The sequence below is a fragment of the Saimiri boliviensis genome, chromosome 8 (genome assembly GCF_048565385.1).
Source record: "Saimiri boliviensis isolate mSaiBol1 chromosome 8, mSaiBol1.pri, whole genome shotgun sequence".
Taxonomy (NCBI): domain Eukaryota; kingdom Metazoa; phylum Chordata; class Mammalia; order Primates; family Cebidae; genus Saimiri; species Saimiri boliviensis.
Genome location: NC_133456.1, coordinates 119304625 through 119325910, shown reverse-complemented (window position 1 = coordinate 119325910; position 21286 = coordinate 119304625). Strand labels below are relative to the sequence as shown.

The 21286-nt window shown below is 46.2% G+C and overlaps 2 protein-coding genes across 6 annotated transcripts in view; both read right to left on the bottom strand.

Annotated features, from left to right (window-relative positions):
* DIP2C (disco interacting protein 2 homolog C) overlaps nt 1-21286 on the bottom strand; it is a 387558-nt gene that overhangs the window by 351320 nt on the left and 14952 nt on the right. The gene's annotated exons all lie outside the window — the stretch shown is intronic.
* On the bottom strand, nt 3692-8441 carry LOC141585300 (uncharacterized). Its single transcript, XM_074403515.1, has 5 exons — nt 8273-8441; nt 8111-8187; nt 4495-5522; nt 4301-4388; nt 3692-4156 (listed from the first exon to the last, which is right to left on the bottom strand). Exons 1-5 carry the CDS (start codon nt 8439-8441, stop codon nt 3788-3790), a joined length of 1731 nt encoding a protein of 576 aa, XP_074259616.1. The 3' UTR covers nt 3692-3787.

Here is a 21286-nt window from a genome sequence, read left to right as displayed (position 1 = left end):
GTCGAGGTGGGCAGAGCACTTGAGGTCAGGAGTTCAAGACCAGACTGGCCAACATGGCAAAAACCTTTCTCTACTAAAAATACAAAAATTAGCCAAGCACAGTGGCATGTGCCTGTAATCCTGGCTATTTGAGAGGCTGAGGCAGGAGAATTGCTTGAACCCTGGAGGCAGAAGTTGTAGTGAGCCAAGATCGCACCACTGTACTGCAGCCTGGGCAACACAGCAAGACTTTGTCTCAAAAATAAAAAAACAAACAACAACATATGTATGCCTAGTCCTTGGAGCTGTGGCAACAAAGCTGGCAACATATTTGGGTGTTCACAATCGATGTTTTGCATGAGCTACACTGCAAGTCTCAATCTTGACCTTGCTACAGTTATCACCCATTACAAATTAAAACAAGAGCCATAATTCTGTCTCCTACTAAAATATCCTAACTGAAACATGTTAACACAATACATTTCTTTGGGTGAGAAAGTCTCCACCAGGATGGGGAACAGAGGACCCAATTGTGTGGTGGCCCTAGCCACCAAGGACTCGCAAATCATCCACAGCAAGGCTGGCAACTCAAAAAGAACACTAAATTACTCTTTGACATTAATTCTTTTTTTTTTTTTTTTTTTCTGAGATGGAGTTTCGCTCTTGTGACCCAGGCTGGAGTGCAATGGCGCGATCTCAGCTCACCGCAACCTCCGCCTCCTGGGTTCAGGCAATTCTCCTGCCTCAGCCTCCTGAGTAGCTGGGATTACAAGCACGCACCACCACGCCCAGCTAATTTTTTGTATTTTTAGTAGAGACGGGGTTTCACCATGTTGACCAGGATGGTCTCGATCTCTTGACCTCGTGATCCACCCGCCTCGGCCTCCCAAAGTGCTGGGATTACAGGCTTGAGCCACCGCACCCGGCCGACATTAATTCTTAAAACTTGAGAAACCTAAGTTCTCTTTGTAAAAGACTTGAGAAAGGATGAAGTCAGAAGTAGCTCAGAAGAGACAATCCCTGCTAATCATTCTGCATTAACAGATCCCCTAAAAGCATCTCTTCCAACAGGGACACGGACTGCAAACAAGAACGCCAAGCATACCTTTCCCAAATTACCCAGTCCCGACCCATCCATGTCTCACTCTGCCCCTCAGGAGGCCCCAGCCAAGTTCAATAAGGAAATGACCCACACCAGAGGCATGCCCAGGCAGCGAGGGCAGTGGTGTCCAGGGATTCCACTCCATAAACCTTGGCAGCACGTAGGGAGAAGCGTCTCTCCTTATCGGTTGCTGCCAGAGATTTGCTAATGGCGCTTTCATTCTTCACAGCTGCTATCTGATCTCATGCTAATCAGTGTTTTCAGACAACAAAGTCAAGGTTTCTCAGAAAAGACTGCCAAATGAAAAAACGGGAGAAAAGGCATAAAAGGTAGAAAAGCCAGAAGTCCGCTTCTATACTCAGCTGGACAGGTGAAGTCATTTAAGTGCAGAATGAGCTGGGCATTCCAAATACACAGGGCTTTCCAATTTTGTTAAAATGGAACCCAGCTTATGAAAAGGCCTGGACTTCCCGTAATCTGTGGTATTTATAGCGTGGAGGGCACGGTAGAGAAGTCATCAGAGTATTAACAGCCAAGACCCACTGAGGCTCTGCCATGTTCAAGGCATGAAGCAACTGTTCACATAAAACACCTCACTTCATCCTACATAGAATACACAGACTGCTTCACAGAACACTACCAGAGAGGGACCACCAAATGATCCCCAAGAAGTAATGAACACCTTAAAAGTAAGAAAGCCAACCTCTTCCCTGTCTCTTATCTCCCTGCCCTCATTTTCATAGAACCGAAGAAATAACAAGGGCCAGGGACACTGCACTGAAGCACGCTATCCTGGTGGGTATACTCTCCACCATGGAGCCTGACAGTGTCTGCTCTGTGCTGTTCAAGGCTACTTTCCATACAATACGAGTACCACACTGTTTGTTCCATTCTATGCTACTCTACAAAATCGGCTATTTGTTCTATGCCATATCATACTATTCCCCTCCATATGATAGATTATACTGTTTCATCTACACTCCGTAATACTGTACTATCTGTTCTATTCTATACAATTTTCTTCTATACTGAAAGGAGTTAGCCAGCTTGCTTAGGCAGATAGTAAGGGAAGGGTCCCAGAGAGCCTCCCACCCACGTTTTGTGCAGATAAGGAAACTTGCACAGGGGCCTTGCCTAAACATGCCCTCGGCAGACTAAAGGCCCACATGCGCATGGGGTGGCGGGGGAATGGGGTGGAGCCACCAGAAATTCGCTCCTTACCAGCCCCATCAGCTTCTGTGAAAAAGCCCTCGGAGTCAACTGGGAAGGGGCAACCGGCTACCTGCTTTCAGGACCCCTGTTTTCACTGAGAGCTTTTCTTTTCACTTAATAAATTCTACTGCACTATTCTTAGATATCCGCGTGCCTGTTTCTTCCTGGTCATGAGACAAGAACCTGGACCCAGCTGAGCTAAGGAGCAAAAAATACTGCATCAGTGCTACAGAACACTGTCCTCTCTGTTCTGTGCTATGTGACTACTATTCTACACTATACCATGTAATATTAACACTATGCTGTGTGTTCTAATCCAGACTATGCTATGCTATGTAATACTATGTTGCTAGTTCAGTGCATACTATACAATACTGTTGGGCTTGTTCTATTCTAAGCCATATAATACTATTTGTTCTATTGTATACTATACTATATAATGTTATACTGTTTGTTCTATTCTAGAGTATACCATACTACACTGTTTGTTCTATGCTACCCTATATAACATTATACTATTTGTTCTATTCTGCACTACTCTGTGTAATTCTATCCTGTTTGTTCCATTCTATGCAGTACCTGCATTGCTTTATCATGCTCTACCATATAAGAGTAGAGCCAGTTATACTTTCATAATCTCTTTTCCAAGCTCTTACCCAGTGCAGTATTCAAATGTGATGTTTTACGATGCCTCATGTAAGTGCACATTTCACGATAATCAACGCCATTTCCAAAGGTTACAGAATTCTGTCACTATGATTCTATCGATATGGCTTCTTGGGGCTTTTCTGTAAGTTCTTTGCAGGGTCTCTTTTCCTAGTAAAAGAACAGTAAGGTCCCAGTAAGATCCTACGAAACCAGCATCAGCACAGGCTCCCAACTGTGCACACTGCTGGACTCCATGTGGAAGGAGTGACAGGAAGACAAACAGCTGTTGGCGGATGGCAGGCAATAAGGACAAAGTAGATTCCCGAACTGAGGCACGCACCAAGGCTCTGGCACATCTGAGAGTCAATCCCAATTCTAGCCACTCATAGAAATGCAGAGGTGACTTAGCACAAAGAGCATGGAACTTTGCTTTAACAAAGCAAATGCTTAAAATCCACTGTGAGGAAGCCACAGTGAAATAGCAATAGGCTCCACTAATAAGTACTGCTTTAAAAATGGAAGGGAGAGCCGGGCGCGGTGGCTCAAGCCTGTAATCCCAGCACTTTGGGAGGCCGAGGCGGGTGGATCACGAGGTCAAGAGATCGAGACCATCCTGGCCAACATGGTGAAACCCCGTCTCTACTAAAAATACAAAAAAAATTAGCTGGGCATGGTGGCACGTGCCTGTAATCCCAGCTACTCAGGAGGCTGAGGCAGGAGAATTGCCTGAGCCCAGGAGGCAGAGGTTGCGGTGAGCCGAGATCGCGCCATTGCACTCCAGCCTGGGTAACAAGGGCGAAACTCCGTCTCAAAAAAAAAAAAAAATGGAAGGGAGAAGGTTGATTTTCACATGGGCCATGTGCAAAGTTGGCTACACCTGCCACTGGGCCTGACACTTGACCCAACACTGGACCTACTGCTGGACCTGACACTGGACCCGACACCAAACCTGCCGCTGAACCTGACGCTGGACCTGACACTGAATCTGCTGCTGGACCTGACGCTCGACCTGACGCTGAACCTGACACTGGACCCGACACTGAATCTGCCGCTGGACCTGACGCTGGACCTGGCACTAGACCTGACACTGGACCTGCCGCTGGACCCGACACTGAATCTGCTGCTGGACCTGACGCTGGACCTGCCACTGGACCTGACGCTGGATCTGCTGCTGGACCTGACGCTGGATGGACCTGACACGACCTGACGCTGGACCTGACGCTGGACCTGACACTGAATCTGCTGCTGGACCTGACGCTCGACCTGACGCTGAACCTGACACTGGACCCGACACTGAATCTGCCGCTGGACCTGACGCTGGACCTGGCACTAGACCTGACACTGGACCTGACGTTGGACCCGACACTGAATCTGCTGCTGGACCTGACGCTGGACCTGCCACTGGACCTGACGCTGGATCTGCTGCTGGACCTGACGCTGGATGGACCTGACACGACCTGACGCTGGACCTGACGCTGGACCTGACACTGAATCTGCTGCTGGACCTGACGCTGGACCTGACGTTGGACCCGACACTGAATCTGCTGCTGGACCTGACACTGGACCTGATGCTGGACCTGACACTGGACCTGCCACTGGACCTGATGCTGGATCTGCTGCTGGACCTGACGCCGGACCTGACGCTGGACCTGACACTGAATCTATTGCTGGATGTGACGCTGGACCTGACACTGGACCTGCCGCTGGACCTGACGCTGAATCTGCTGCTGGACCTGACGCTGGACCTGCCGCTGGACCTGACGCTGAATCTGCTGCTGGACCTGACGCTGGACCTGACGTTGGACCCGACACTGAATCTGCTGCTGGACCTGACGCTGGACCTGACGCTGGACCTGCCACTGGACCTGACGCTGGATCTGCTGCTGGACCTGACGCTGGATGGACCTGACGCTGGACCTGACGTTGGACCCGACACTGAATCTGCTGCTGGACCTGACGCCGGACCTGCCGCTGGACCTGACACTGAATCTGTTGCTGGATGTGACGCTGGACCTGACACTGGACCTGCCGCTGGACCTGACGCTGGACCTGACGCTGAATCTGCTGCTGGACCTGACACTGGACCGACACTGAATCTGCTGCTGGACCTGACGCTGGACCTGACGTTGGACCCGACGCTGAATCTGCTGCTGGACCTGACGCTGGACCTGACGCTGGACCTGACACTGAATCTGTTGCTGGATGTGACGCTGGACCTGACACTGGACCTGCCGCTGGACCTGACGCTGGACCTGACGCTGAATCTGCTGCTGGACCTGACACTGGACCGACACTGAATCTGCTGCTGGACCTGACGCTGGACCTGACGTTGGACCCGACGCTGAATCTGCTGCTGGACCTGACGCTGGACCTGACGCTGGACCTGACACTGAATCTGTTGCTGGACCTGACGCCGGACCTGACGCTGGACCTGACACTGAATCTGTTGCTGGATGTGACGCTGGACCTGACATTGGACCTGCCGCTGGACCTGACGCTGAATCTGCTGCTGGACCTGACGCTGGACCTGCCGCTGGACCTGACACTGAATCTGCTGCTGGACCTGACGCTGGAGCTGACACTAACAAATGCTGCAAAGCTTTATGGAGAGAAAAATATAATGCATCTGAGAGCAGCTGTCCCAGCTCTGGATAAAGCTGGCAGAACTAGGAAGCAGCAGAGACACGCATCATTCAGTGGACAGAGTCGGCGACCTTCCTGTAAGTCCAGAAAAGCTCAAACTGCATGACTGCAACTAGAAATACTCATCATTAGCCAGACCTCCTGGCAAATATCACCACTGACCCGGTGTCATTCTGTGCGGTGTATTACAGCACATGTACAGGAAATCATTCAAAAGCCTTTAACAAGGAAGTATTAACATGACTTTTAATGCATTGTAAAAGCTTTGCACCCATTTAACATGTATTTAACCCCAATGGTGTATGTAAACCCATATTTTACAGAACTTTACACATGTTTACCTGAAGCTCAAACCTTTACAGTGTCTCTCTCACCCTGAGAGGACAGTGGAGGATCCCATGCACTCTCTCCAGGAACATGCCCCTCCCGGAGACGACTCACAAATCAAATGTGCACACACACACACGCATGCATGCACAGGCACATACATATCACACACGCATACATGCAGACATATATGCAATACACACATTCAAACATGCACACACATTCACATAATCACATGCATACCAACACATACACACACACGCACACACATGCATATGCATACACACACATGCATATACATCTGACATGTAAACACACACATATAACATGCACAAATATACATTCATAACTATACATGCATGAGCATTCACGCATGCATAGTCATACATATATGCACTGTCATGCCTAAACATGTAACACGCGCACAAAAATAAGGCAACACATAAACATCTATGTGCATGATTACATACATGTGTACATTACAAAGGCACACATACATGCAAAAACATATATATGCAATACACACATTCATACACATAAATGCAAACACACACACATATATACCACTCAAAAACCCCCTTATTCAATTCTATACAAAGTGGTTTATCCCCTAAAGTACCTTCTTGTAATTAATAAGCCCTACTTTACTGCACATTTCTACATTTCTTGATTTCACATAATGAGGTCTCAAACACAGCACACATATACACATTCATACTTGAACATATGTGAACATACAAACAGAAATACGCACATGTGCACGAATACACTCTTCTGTAAAGGTATTCTCAAACTTGAATTGAACAAATTCTGCTAATTACAGTCAGAGTTAGCAAAGATATATATTTGACTGAATATACTCATTCTTTTTGTTACCCCTGGCAACAGTAAGAATGTAAAACAGGATTGTATGATATGGTGGCACTTATTCAATCCCACTTCCTGGGATATGACCCACTTGTAATGGCTTGTCTGTCTAAGTGATTTCCTTCTGACTAAAATCATCAGATAATTCCTTCCCTTCCTGCTTTCTCTTTCCCAGAGAAAGGCCTTTCACTACCCCCCTTTCATCATCTCGGAAACTAAATCATAGTTGTCAAAATTGAAAGCAAAGAAACAGCCTTAGGAGAGAATCCCACAGTGGGACAGCCAGAAAGAGGAAAAAATGTTCCTTTTGAAAATGTACGGGCCGGGTGCGGTGGCTCAAGCCTGTAATCCCAGCACTTTGGGAGGCCAAGGCGGGTGAATCACGAGGTCAAGAGATCGAGACCATCCTGGTCAACATGGTGAAACCCCATCTCTACTAAAAATACAAAAAATTAGCTGGGCATGGTGGCGCGTGCCTGTAATCCCAGCTACTCAGGAGGCGGAGGCAGGAGAATTGCCTGAGCCCAGGAAGCGGAGGTTGCAGTGAGCCGAGATCGCGCCATTGCACTCCAGCCTGGGTAACAAGAGCGAAACTCTGTCTCAAAAAAAAAAAAAAAAAAAAGAAAAAGAAAATGTACAAAAGGAGAAGTCAAGAGGCCTGGGTTCCCTCTCAAGACAGAAACAGACAGCAGAGCAGTTGCTCAGCCCAGTTCATCTCTGTGTATAAAACAGTGATTCTATAGCCCTTGTCCCTGTTTCATGACATTGCAGTGAAGGAAAATGAAATAGAGGGCACAGGCTGGAGAAAAGGGAAAGCAGGATGACTTTTCAAATGTGTACCTGCTTTTCAAGGGCACAATGAGGGCATTTTCAAGTACACTAAAGCTGATTTATAAGACAGGGGTATAAATACTCTACAAGGTCATTAGACTTTTATAAAGAAAACAAATAACATTCTCTTAGCATCACAAGTCAGGTGTTCTACAAATACTAAGAAGAGCCAGCGCAACGGGATCCACTATGAGGTGTCAAAACATAACCCATGAAGTGTGGCCGAGAGCTCCTATAACCTGATTTCTAGGAATCTAATTTTAAACATCCTCACAGCTAGCACATCACAAAAATACAGAGCTCCAAATGCCGTAACACAAGTGCTAACAACACCTAGCCAAAAATATACGAGGCATTTCAGGCAAAAATCCCAGAATCAGAAGAACACAAGTTCTATCCCGAAGTTCTTCAAAAGCTGGTGCTGACTGAGGCTCTTCTGCAGACTTCAACAAAAGACATGCTTGAATTAGCCATCGACAGTCATCCTGAATCAACACATACAGTGTTCTGAAAAGCACAAGGCCCACTCTGGGCTCGTAGCCCCTGGAAACTTTCTCTGGACTGCACCAAGCGGATGACTTTGAGAACTCAGAATAATCAACAACCAGTCCATGAACAGAGAGGGAGGACTGTAGCCTCTCTGGGGACCTGGCTCTTGCCTACCCCCTTTCTTCCACATCCCTCCACCGTTCCCTCTTTCTTCTATGTACCTCCACCCTTCCTGGCTCCCTCCTCCACCTGGAGACACTGCAGGTTCAGGCCCCTTCCCAGCTGTGTCCTGGTCCACAGCCGGCCGACTGCCCCCATGAAGCACCAGGCCTTGAAGGACCATCTCCACCTGCTCCCTCCACTTCCACCATTACCCCGGGCTCTGGCTGCCCTCAGGGACCAGGCCCACCAGGCTCCAATGGGACTTGACTCCTGGCTCTGGCTGCTCTCAGGGACCAGGCTCTACTTGCAGGCTCCAACTGGAGTCCTGCCTCCTGGTTTTCAGCAACATTTGGGACTTTCTTCTGGAATCTCTTGGCTCTGGGCTTTAGTGAACTGCACTGCCCAGCTCTTCTCTGGACTCTAAGGAGGCCCTTTTCTGGGTCTTCTGACCCTTCCTACATTTCCCAATGTGGGCTTTCCTTTGGCTTCCTCCCTTCTAACATGCAAGCCTCACAACACTTCTACATAGGAGGCTCCCAAATCCACCCTGGTCCAGATTTTCCCCAAGCCTCATTCCGTATTTCCAAACTTGCAGCTTGTAGTGATGTCTCCACGTAACTCCGAGTCAGGTCTGAAATGCGGTTTGCCATCTTCCACACTTGCTTCTCCTCCCGATTTCCAGCAAAGCACAACCCCGACTCGGCGGTGCAGATCCTGACCTGGGCAATGAATCGCTCGGCGGTGCAGATCCTGACCTGGGCACTGAATCGCTCGGCGGTGCAGATCCTGACCTGGGCACTGAATCGCTCGGCGGTGCAGATCCTGACCTGGGCACTGAATCGCTCAGCTTACTGGCTGCTTTGTCTCCTCCTCTCACCAAGGCGAGTGCCCTGCTCTGAGCCTGCCCCGTCCCCACCGGCTCCACGGCATGCCACACGTCAGAGGCACGACTCTCTCCAAAACACCTCGGTGGCTCCCTAGTATCCCACAGGTAAGGGCTTCCACATTCAGGCCCCAATCTAACTTTCTGGCCTCAACCTCAGACAGGCACGTGCATATTTTATCTATGCAAAGAGAGTACAGGCATCAGGCCTGCTTTCATTCCTGGGCTCCTAGCTCCTCCTGAGGGTGTTATGTGAGGCACCTACGCACTTTCCAAATGCCAAGTGAATATACATTCTTTGAGAACACTTACTTGACGACTTTGTAGCACTGCCAGATAATACGGACAAAGTGAGAACTATGCAGGTGCGTGGAAGCTGCCTTGCCCGGACCTCACTCACCCAGCGGCTCCAGGAAGTGCAAGGTGTCAGCGCACAGGCAGGCGCAGGCTGCACCCCCACAGCTGGGCCTCGAGAGCTGAACACTAATCATGAAGCAGCTGTGTTTGTTCCTAAATCTGTTTGTGCCGGTGTACTGGTTACACATTACTTAAATCAATAAAATATGACTCCAAAGAGGGAGCAATTGATTGTATGAAAACTACGTTGGATGCTTTTTAAAGACTTGATATGGGGTAAATTGTTTTTCATTTTAGTCTTTTTTAAATTGCCATCAAATTAGGTATGGACAAAAAAAATTATAAAATGTTTGAGGAAATAATTTTTAAAGGTTTCAAATCTAACTTATCTTGTTTCTCTTGTGTTGCCTGTTCTCGTCTAGAAGGATCAAAGCAGTGGCAGGCCTGCAATGACCGTGAAAGGAAAGAGGCCATACCCACAGCCAGCAGAACATGCTCAGCAGCAGCCTGGCCCTGCATGGAAGAGGCATGAACACTCTCGGGAGAGGTGGATGCATGCTTACGCTTCCCAGCTCCGACCTCTTTGATTAACTGAACATCAGATAAAAGGGTTTCTACTGTGCAGGAAACATTCTAAACACTCTGGACCCTGCTGGGGCAGATGGTGACTGTGACCCAGTGACACCGCTCTCCGACAGGCAGCGTAGTCTGCAGCGGGAAACCTAACCCAGCACAGGTGAGTTTCCATTGTAACTCTATGTCCAGCGTAAATAAACTGTGGAAAACTGGGAGATGGTACAAGAAAGCAAGGACACTAACTAATGAACAGAAAGGCCTACAGGAAAGGCTGTAATTGGCTGAAATAGGCCTGGGAAAGGAAAGGCCAGGCTGGAACTTAACAACAGCTTTCGAGGCTAGAAGCAAGGACAGCAGCTGCCCCATCCGTGCCTGGAGAGAACAGACGGACTCAGCTAGAAAGCACTTCCCCAACCAACTGCAGTGTCTTTTGAAAGGGAGATCTCAGAGTTTCCCTCCCTGGAATGCTTTCACCCTTCATGGAACACAGCAGAAATTCCATAATTCTGCATCCCAGGAAACAGGGAGGGGGCGGCACCCTCCAGCACATAGAAGCATTTAGAGGAATAAGCAGCTACACAGAGATGGCAGAATCCGTGCCTCACAAAGGCCGAGATCTCTGAGAAATAAAGTTGCATGCAGATTTACGCATGGGCAGGCTGAAATGCATATGCCAAGACACAGTTCTGGAAGCTTGTCTGCTGGAAGGTCCACATTCAGGTATGTTTCATAGTCATCAGAACTAGATTTTCAGAAATTTAAAACTCTTAATGAAGAAATGCAAACCTGCATGTACCACACTACCACCTAAAGTAGCAGTTCTCAAGCAGGGCGATTCCTCTGGGAGGAGGGATGCCGATGGCACCAGAGGGCAGGAGGCAGGGGTGACACTCAGCATCGCAGGTGTGGAGGACAGCCTCCCCACAAAGGCTTCTCGGGGCCACACCAGAGGGTGGAAGGCAGGGGTGACACTCAGCATCGAAGGCACCGAGGACGGCTTCCCCACAGGGCTCTTTGGGACCTCATCAGAGGGTGGGAGGCAGGGGTGACACTCAGCATCACAGGCACCGAGGACGGCCTTCCCACAACAGCTCCTCGGGGACACACCAGAGGGTAGGAGGCAGGGGTGACACTCAGCATCGCAGGCGCTGACAACAGCCTCTTCCCCGTAAGGGCTCCTTGGGGCCAGAGCATCCGTAGTACTGAGGGGGAAAAGCCCTGACACAAAGGATCAAGTATTTGTGTGTTTTCAACATAGCTCAGGGAGTCTTCACACAGAGATTCCTATCTGCCTTTATGTGCAAAGTGTGGGGACTTGCAACAGATAAACCTTCACAAGACAACACATGGACCTAACAATTCTATTTTGCTCCAGGAGACAGAAAAGAAGGAATAGTTTGGGGAGATGCACCAAAATTCTGTGAGTTCTTGACTAAAAATCACCAAGTCCACTGTGTTCCGGAATCAGCAGTCCCGGGAAGGCCCAGACCCACCTCACCCCCAGCAGGACCCAGGCAAGGCTTTAAACTTCAGACGTCCCTTTTCATAACATTGGCTATTTCATATGGTTAATAAACCATTCAAATGACACGCGTAAGCTTAGTTATAAACTTGACACATTAACACTACTGATCATTGGTATATGTCTGGGTTAATCAACTTTAAAATGCTACAGAGAAATCATTGGTACTAAGAGTTGTAAGAATGACTTTTTAAAATTTATGTACCTCAATTTTTTATACTGTTACTTTTTACGTTTTAAAAAATGTATATTCTAAAATACTTTCGCTATTTTTAAATGTACCCAATATATATCTACAAATATATAAGGAATTTAAAAAAATATATCAGGATAGAAGGAATTAAAACTCCTAACTTAAAACAAAATAGATGGGAAAAAACAAAGTAGAGAGTTCTCATGGATTCCTTAAGGAATGTATAGTAATAAAGCTCAAAAAGTATATTAAAACCTTTATAACTGTAAAATGTTTTAATTATCAACTAACAAGAAAATACTAAATCGTGACTAGCAGATCCCCGAATCTGCTCAGCACCTGTACTCTATCCTGGATCTGCTGAGGAACAGATCAATTCTGTTAAGAGGTGACCTTGAAATTTAAAACACACACACAGACACACACACACACACACAGAGCTTTAAAGATTTAGAGTTCCTGAATAAAACAAAAAGTAAAAATAACATTTCTGCACCTGTGAGTTCTCTTGACTCTAATCTATGTTTTACTTTGGATGGTTCATAAAATGTACATAGACACCTTAACTGTGCTTTATTGTTATATACTCTGACTGTTAATTCACTATTAACCACATTCTATAGCTAAATTCTAATACTAATCACGGTGGCATCATTAGGACATTGTTCTAGGTGGTGCTTTTTAAGCTAAAAAAACGGGGGATAGGCAATAAATAATTATGTAATCTAAAGCAAAAGTTTTAATTATATGAGTCTGGTAACATTATCATCTACCACAGAAAATATTTTTAATAGTTTCAGGAAACTTCACATAAGAAACACTAAATAAAACTCTAAGTCCAGTACATGAGTCAGATACCTTTCCAATGGAAAAGCACACCCAGTTGGCTGGGAGTGCCTGAGTCTTCTCTAGCAGAAGACTCGTGGAATCCACGCTCTCGCTGCCACGGCGTGGTGAGGCACACGCAGACTGGGGCGCCGTCTTCCACGCTCCAGAACAAAACGCTACGCGACACCACACCGCCGGATCCTCACACTGAGATTCCCGTCCCTGAGCACAGACCTCACCTTACTCTCCTCTCCAGCAGCTTTCCCGAAACAAAACACGCCAATCAAATGAACCGGATGAAACGTACGCGATCGAAAGGAAATCAAGAGCCGGGCCGCCCAGGGTCTCACGCTAGGAACACTCCATAAATCTTACACTGAATTCATTTACCCTTCCACACAAGCTGCTGATAAAAGGTAAAGAATCAGGTGGAAATCACTCAGAGAAGCGCTTTTCCTCCCCCAACAGACGTCGGAGTCTTTGCCTTGGTGTTTGCAGAGTGCTCCAACTTTTAATCACTCGCTGTCACCAGTGCAGGCCAGCAGGACCCTGAAAAAGCAGAGGTCCCCGCAGGCTCCTCCCTCGACACGTGGCTACCTACGGTGCAGGAAGGAAGAGCAGCTGTGAACTGGAAAGCGTTATTTGGAATAATACAAGTGGGAAAGGGTTATTTGGAATAATGCAAGTGGGAAAGGGTTATTTGGAATAATACAAGTGGGAAAGGGTTATTTGGAATAATGCAAGTCCATGTAACACATGTAATTGCGAGTTTTCATGTTCTTCAAACTGGCTTTTTTATTATTATTAACTATTCCTTCAGCACCTACTGGGAAAGTGAGACGAAAACAAAGGGCATCACTCCCGACCCCCGAAAGGCTCACAGCATCCCTGGAAAAGCAAACGAGGCGAACGCTGTTCTGCATTCGGAGCTAGTAAGGAGTAAGTGGGAAGAATCCAGAGCATCCCCGCCTCCCTCGTCACTCCTGCGCTGATGTGAAAACGTTGAGTATAGCGCGCATGGGAAAGCCGCTGGCTCCCAGAGCCTGGCCCGCTGCAGCAGGGTCACTTGGGACTGAGATCCTGTGGCCTGAGTCGGGGCCGGGGAAACCCCGCCTGCAGGACTGCAGGACTGCAGGAAGCAGCCATTTCTGCACACAGGTAACACTGAACTGGGAGAAAGCAAAGATGGCTGGGTCGGCCTGTGGCCTGTTTGCCCACAGTTATTAACAGTTCAACAGCCGTGATGGCATCAGCTAAATAGGCTACCACAGGACGCAGCTGGGATCTGGATGTGGGCCTGGGCACTGGTGGAAGACACCTGCGTTGAGCTGTGTGGTCAGGGCCGGTCTGCTTCTCCAGGCCTGCAATGACAGAGGTAGCCCCCCAGGAAATATCACAGGCAGCCCCCAGCCAGCAAGCTGCCCCAAGAAGCAGCATGTCCCCGAAAATCAGAAGCAGCCAAGCTGACCCCTATCTCATCTGAAAGAGCTGGGTGCCAGGGAGAGGGCACCAACCCAGTCTCCTCATCTTAAAGTACATTAAGAGCAACACCAAGAAAAAGAAACACAACTGCCCTGACCTGGAAAAAGTGAAATTTACAACAAGAAACATACAGGTTCTAACTAAAAGACCGGGCATGGTGGTTCACACCTGTAATCCCAGCATTTTGGGAGGCAGAGGTGGGTAGATCACTCGAGGTCAGGATTTCGAGACCAGCCTGGCCAACATGGTGAAACCCCACCTCTACTAAAAATACGAAAATTAGCCTTGCATGGTGGCGTGCACCTGTAGTCCCAACTACTCAGGAGGCTACGGCAGGAGAATTGCTTGACCTGGGAGGTAGAGGTTGCAGTGAGCTAAGATCATGCCACTGCACTCCAGCCTGGGCAACAGACGGAGACTCTATCTCCAAAAAAAAATTTTTTTTAATAAAATAAAAGGCAGACAAAAGGAGATTTCCTCTGATCTTAAAAACAGAAGTATTTGTTTCACAGTCTAGATAATTGAAGCTCTGCACAGAAATTGCCTAGGGCCCTGCTCTCCCTCACAACAGGCTGGGACAGAGGGAAGGAGCGCAGGACGTGTGGCTCCTGTCAGGAGGATGGCCTGCCCAGTGCGGGCTCCGTTCTCCCCAGGTAAGACCCTGGCATCTCCACAGGAACACCGGTCTCCCTTCCCCACAATCCACTCCAGCTGCTCACAGCCAGTCAAGGGGGACGCTCTTCAGGTGGGAGCACACGGCTTTAGGGAGAGCCTGAACTCCCATGTCCCAGGTGTGGCTCGTGAGGGAGCACAGAGGAAGAACGCATGTCCTGAGAAGGAGGAGGCGCAGGAGGACAAGAGACGCAGATGCCCATTGGTGGCGCTGAGTGCAGGACCAGGCTGAGGCCTCCTGGGGAGAAGCGGAGGCAAATATGCGGCTGCTTCTAGGCAGCTCGGCAGGACACACACTCGGAAGGGGCTGCAAGGCATGACTCGCTGAGGAGTGGCCGGGTGGATGCCCCGCCTCCCACATGGCACACACTGACAACATGCAACACGCACAAAACACGTTAGTCTATACAACACATATGCATTACACACAACTCACAACACATGTGCATGTAGCACACTCATACAACACAAATGCAGACACAACTTACATACAACATGCATGTACAATGCACTCATAACACAATACTCAGAACACATGCAACTCACAACACAACATACACGTACAACACAATCATACAACACACACAATTTACACACAACACACACATACAACACACATGCAATATATGCAACTCACATACAACATACACATATAACACACTCATACAACACAACGCTCATATACCAAATTATACCAAATAGATACAACTCACATATGACATGACATACACGAACAACACACTCATGCAACACACATGCAATGCATGCAACTCACAACACAACATACATGTATAACACACTCATACAACGCAATACTCATACAACATACACAATACATACAACTCGCATACAATGCAACATGCACATACAACACACTCATACAACATACATATGAGACATGCAACTCATACAATACATATCTAATACATGCAACTCATACAACACAACATACACATACAACACATTAATACACACACACACCACATTCAACTGAAACAATACATGCCCAATACATGCAACTCACAAACAACATATACAAAACTCATGCAGCACACATACAACAAAATATGCACGTACAACACACTCATACAACAGACATACAACACATACAACTCACACACAACACAACACACTCATACAACACACTCATACAACACAAACTGTACAGATACAGTTTGAATAAAATAGAAAACGGCAAATGCACAGTTTCTAAAGTACGACGAAAGCTTTTTGCAAGAATGTCGTCCAACATCCAAACTGGCAACATGTCCTCATTTTTAGCTGCTGTTCAGAGTCAAGCATCTTTATCATTCGCTCCATGAATTGTAATGATACAGCATATAATCCGTTTTTCATTTTACACATACTCTGGTGTGGGGTGCTCCCAAACAGAGGCCAGGAGTCTCAGAGTCATCCCTCAGAACAAAACACGACCCACACTCAGAGGCCAGAAAGGGAACTCGCAGGGCAACATGCGCTCTCTCTCATCTGCAGAGCTCTGCTTTAATTACTTGGTACAAAACCAGGGCTGAAAGGGGGTTGGTGAGGGTACTAAGGAGTGACTGGCAGACGGAGAAAGATCAGCCAAAATCCAAGGGAAAATGCTGAACATTTTCCACAAATAATTCACACAACGGATGATACTCAGGCTACTGAAAGTTTATTGAGAGGGGTCTTACTCCAAAGAAAAAGTTCTTTCCCCAAGTTATTGGATTCACAGCAGACCCCGCTCCTGACACACCATCTGCCGAAGGCCTGTGAGTCAAAAAGACAAGACAGAAGCAAGGGTGTGGTGGGAGGAGAGCGAGAGGGGCTGAGAACTGGGAACTGAGTGGTGGATGCACACGGACACCTGACTCCAGGGTTATCATCTCAGAAACCAAGTCTGTCTGAGTTTGTGGTAACAGCATTAGTGCTTTCACTGAACCTGTACTCAACACTCGAGAACCTCCCTGTATTATGAAGATGAACTGAAAAATAACATTAATTCACAATTTTGAGTTGAGCCACAGAAAACAAAATTGATATAATCGACTACAAGTCACACTGCATCTTTCTTTAAGAGTGGGTTATCATGTACATAAGAGGCAGCTTGAGATCTAAAATACTTAAACTGGCAAACACCTTGTTTCCCTGAATTCTGACAACCACGGCACCAGCTAGGGTAAGACCAAGTTGTTTCCTTGGCTTCCAGAACAGCAGAACAGATCAATCATAAATATGCAAAAGTGATCTGAAGACAGAATTAATATTCCACGTTTCAGCTTAAACTAGTCATGTGACTTGCAATAAGTGGGAAACATTTACAACAATTTTTATAAAAAAGTTCAATGTAAACACAGTACAGAACACGATCATTGTTTTGGAATTTATTTGTTTAATATGACAATTTTAATTGTCTTTACAGATTCCTGATATTGAAGGCTCATCTTTATTAATGATTTTTCTAGCTGAGGAAACGGAAAGTTGTCACTGCCTAACAGCAATACTCAAAACAGCCTGTATAAAAGGAAAACGGTATATCTGTGCACACATGCACACACACATACACACATGTACACATGCATACACACACATATACGCATGTGCACATGTGCACACATACACAGGTGCACACACATGCATGCATGCACACACATACACAGGTGTATCATCTCAGGTACATGGATTCAAAATTCTGATGCAAACCAGAATAATCACAAAACAGGGTAGGGTGTCAACAAGTGAGATGATGAATGTTCTGGAATGTTCCAAAGACAGTATCTGAGGAGGGCTGCACATCACATAAAAATCTTATCCATTTTAAAAGGGACCATTCCTGCCAACACTGGCATGGATTAAGATAATTTCATTTACATAAGGAACAAAAGATATAATACTTGTTCTAATGAGATTCTCTAATCATTATTTTCAGTTATAAGTAATCACTAAATAACTTCCTTTCAAGGGTCTAAAACTAAAAATAAGATAACAAAAGAAAGTCACAGTCCTGACAGCTCTATCACGCAAATCACAGCTGTGAATATAAAGCGTGCTTTTGACAGTATGCCCTCCTCAAATATCCTTCATGGAATTTTGTACCAGTAATGGCTGGTAGTTTAGTTAATTGTTATACCAGGTGAAAAGTGTATCATTTAGGATGCATGAAGTAATCATGTAAAGAGAAGTGAACACATATTGAAACCAGGTCTCACTTCAAAACTGTTTCCTACCTTGAATTTGCTTCGCCGAGAGAAAGCAGAGCTGGGTTCTCCCCCAAGGCTACTTCAGGAAGAGCTGGGTGGGCACCAAGCCCCTCAGACCGAGGGCTCAGCCACGGCGCTGTGACCCCATCACTGCAGCTCCCTGAGCACGTGTCCCTGTGTGTCATGAAAAACCCTGCCACATAGGTGACACATGCCACACACCTGACAGGCTAAGCACATGCAGAGCGATGAGCAAGTGGTAACTAGAAAGAGGGGATGACCCTCCATCATGGATGGTGAAAACAGGCCACAGACACACACACACCAGTGTGAAACATCAGACAGGGAAAACAAGCCACAGATGCACGCGCACCAGTGTGGAACATCAGACGGGGGAAACAGGCCACACACACACGCCTGTGTGGAACATCAGATGGGGGGAAATAGGCCACAGACATACACACGCTAGTGTGGAACATTAGATGGGGAAAACAGGCCACAGATGCATGCACGCCGGTGTGGAACACTGGATGGAGAAAACAGGCCAAAGACGCACGCACTCTGGTGTGGAACATCGGACCGAGAAAACAGACCGGAGACACACGCACTCTGGTGTGGAACATCGGACGGGAGAAAACAGGCCACAGATGCACGCGCACCGGTGTGGAATATCGAAGGGTAAAACAGGCCACAGACGCACACACGCTAGTGTGAAACATCAGACAGGGAAAACAGGCCACAGATGCATGCACGCCGGTGTGGAACATCAGACATGAAAGTCCCAGCCAGGCAAGGTCCACTCCCACTAGGGACTCCTGTTCCTGGGGAGCCTTAGATGAGCAAGTTCATGTCCATTAAATGTGACCCCAATCCCTGCAATCACTGGAGGTCACCATTAAACCAAAGAGCACTTAACTTGGAATACAAGCACTCTGCATTAAAGAACGGAAGATGGACTGGAGGCCGCTTAGAAACCGTCACAATCATTCTTCTTAGTGACAGCAAAGCTTCAAGAGTGGTCGCTTTTCCTGTAGAAATGCCACAGAGGTGATTCCTGGAACTCATTCAGAATATTTCTTTCCCAGAAACCACACAACCAAGAATTTAGTAGTGCTGTCTCTTGACCAGAAAGATTAAGATTTCTGATGAAACTAAGTCATGTCTAGCCTCCGGATTCTAGAATATGCTCTACAGAAAAGCTGATGAAACTAAACCATCTCCAGCCTCCTGATTCTAGAAGATGCTATCCAGAAAAGTGAACTCAAAGGGGCTACGTATCTTTTGTCATCCATGACATACATAAAAAAATTTTTAAATGTACAGAAAATGTAATAATTGTACAGCGAATACCCATGTATTTACCCCCTGGATCACAGATCAGATTTTAAATGTAAAGTTCTAAAGGTTCCCAGCTAAGGAAATGTGCAGCATAAGCCTCCACCTGGTTAGAAGCAAGGGGAATGGAATGAGCTTTTCCCAGCCTTGCCGCTCAGCTGGAAGGGGCTGCCGCAGCTCATCCACCCTGCCCGGGAGCACTAGGATGGCTGTGGAGCTACTGCCACCCACCGCAGAGGTGAATCTTGGTGTTAAGAGTGAGCCAGCCTTTAGAGATCACATGGTCTACACTTGAATAAAAAATGTTCCAGGAAACCAAGGATTCCAAAGCCTGTGATGAATTCCTATTTGAAACCTACTCTCCTCATCTGTACAGAGAAGACAATGCTGTCTCCTGGGAAAGCATCTCAGAAGCACGGATAAAAAGGATCCAGATGAGAGCAGCTGAAAACTACAAGACACCTTGCAATTATAAGACTTTTTCTCGATCTTTGTTTCAATATTCTATATTCAATATTCTAAATATTGCTCTCCATCCCACGTCACCTTTCAGGAGCAAATCATAACGATCAAAACTATCAGCAGAATCCCTACTAGCTCAGTTGCCCGTGTGCTGCTTCTCCCTGCATGAGAATTCCTGTAGAACAATGGGGCCATCCAAGAAGGGCTCTCTGCCATCACCTGCCCATACTCCTTCCCCAGGAGCTATTCCTGTACTCACGGGGCATGGGAAACCCGTATTACACCACCAGAAAGTCCTTGTTATACACTTCCCAGAAGGGCTGATTGTATCCAGAATCCTAATTGTGTTGAACACTAAACCTAACAAATCACCAAGAAACCAAGGAAATGCAAGGCCATCTCCTATCCCGGGGGCACGGCTACTAGGGGAGAAATAGAAAATGAGATATGAAAGGAAACTTTTAAGATACTCAAACCATCTCTGGATGATTCCAGGAACCCATCACAGATCACTCCTGTTCCTAATAGCAGGAAAGAAGTTCTAAAATACCAACAGGCATGATTGAGTCCCTCACTTGTATGAAATCAAAATAATAATTCATCACTATCAACAAAGGGACAAAAGAAAAATTCTAATTCCTTTTCATATTAATTTGTGTATAAGTAACTGAGAAAATCTTAATGTCAGAACTGCGGTATCAACAGAAAATAACCCCAAGCACCCCAATTAAAAGACATGGACTGAGTGGTTTTAAAAAAAGAAAAACCAACTATATGCTGCCTACAAAAAACTCACTTCAGCTGTAAAGAGACATATGGACTAAACATGAAGGGATAGAAAAAACATATTCCACATAAATGGAAGTCAAAAGAGAGCAAGAGTAGCTACATTTACTTCAGGTAAATCACAGCTTAAGTCAAAAACTGTAAAAAGGGGGAAAAAAGGTAATTATATAATGATAAAGTGGTCAACTCAGCAAGAGAATATAATAATTACGAACATATGGGCACCCAACACCAAAGCACCCAGATATATAAAGCAAATATTATTAGATCTAAATAGAGAGGACAGGCACGGTGTCTCATGCAAACACAACATATCCAAACCTATGGTATACAGCAAAAGCAGTATTAACAGGAAAGTTTATAGCAATAAACTCCTACATTAAAACAATAGAAAGATTTCAAATAAACAACCTAACAACGAACTACAATGAGCTGGAAGAACAAGAAAAGAACAAATCAAATCCAAAAGTAGAGGAAAATAAATAATAACGATCAAAGAGGGACTAAATAAAATTGAAACTAAAAAATACAAATGATGAAGGAAACAAAAGTTGGTTTTTTGAAAAGATAAATAAAATAGACAAACCATTAGCTACACTAAGGAAAAAAAATCGCAAATAAATAAAATTCGAAACAGAAAAGGAGAATTACAACTGATACCACAAAAATACAAGGGATCATTAGAGACTATTATGAACAACTATATGTCAACAGATTGGAAAACCTAGAGGAAATGGATAAATTC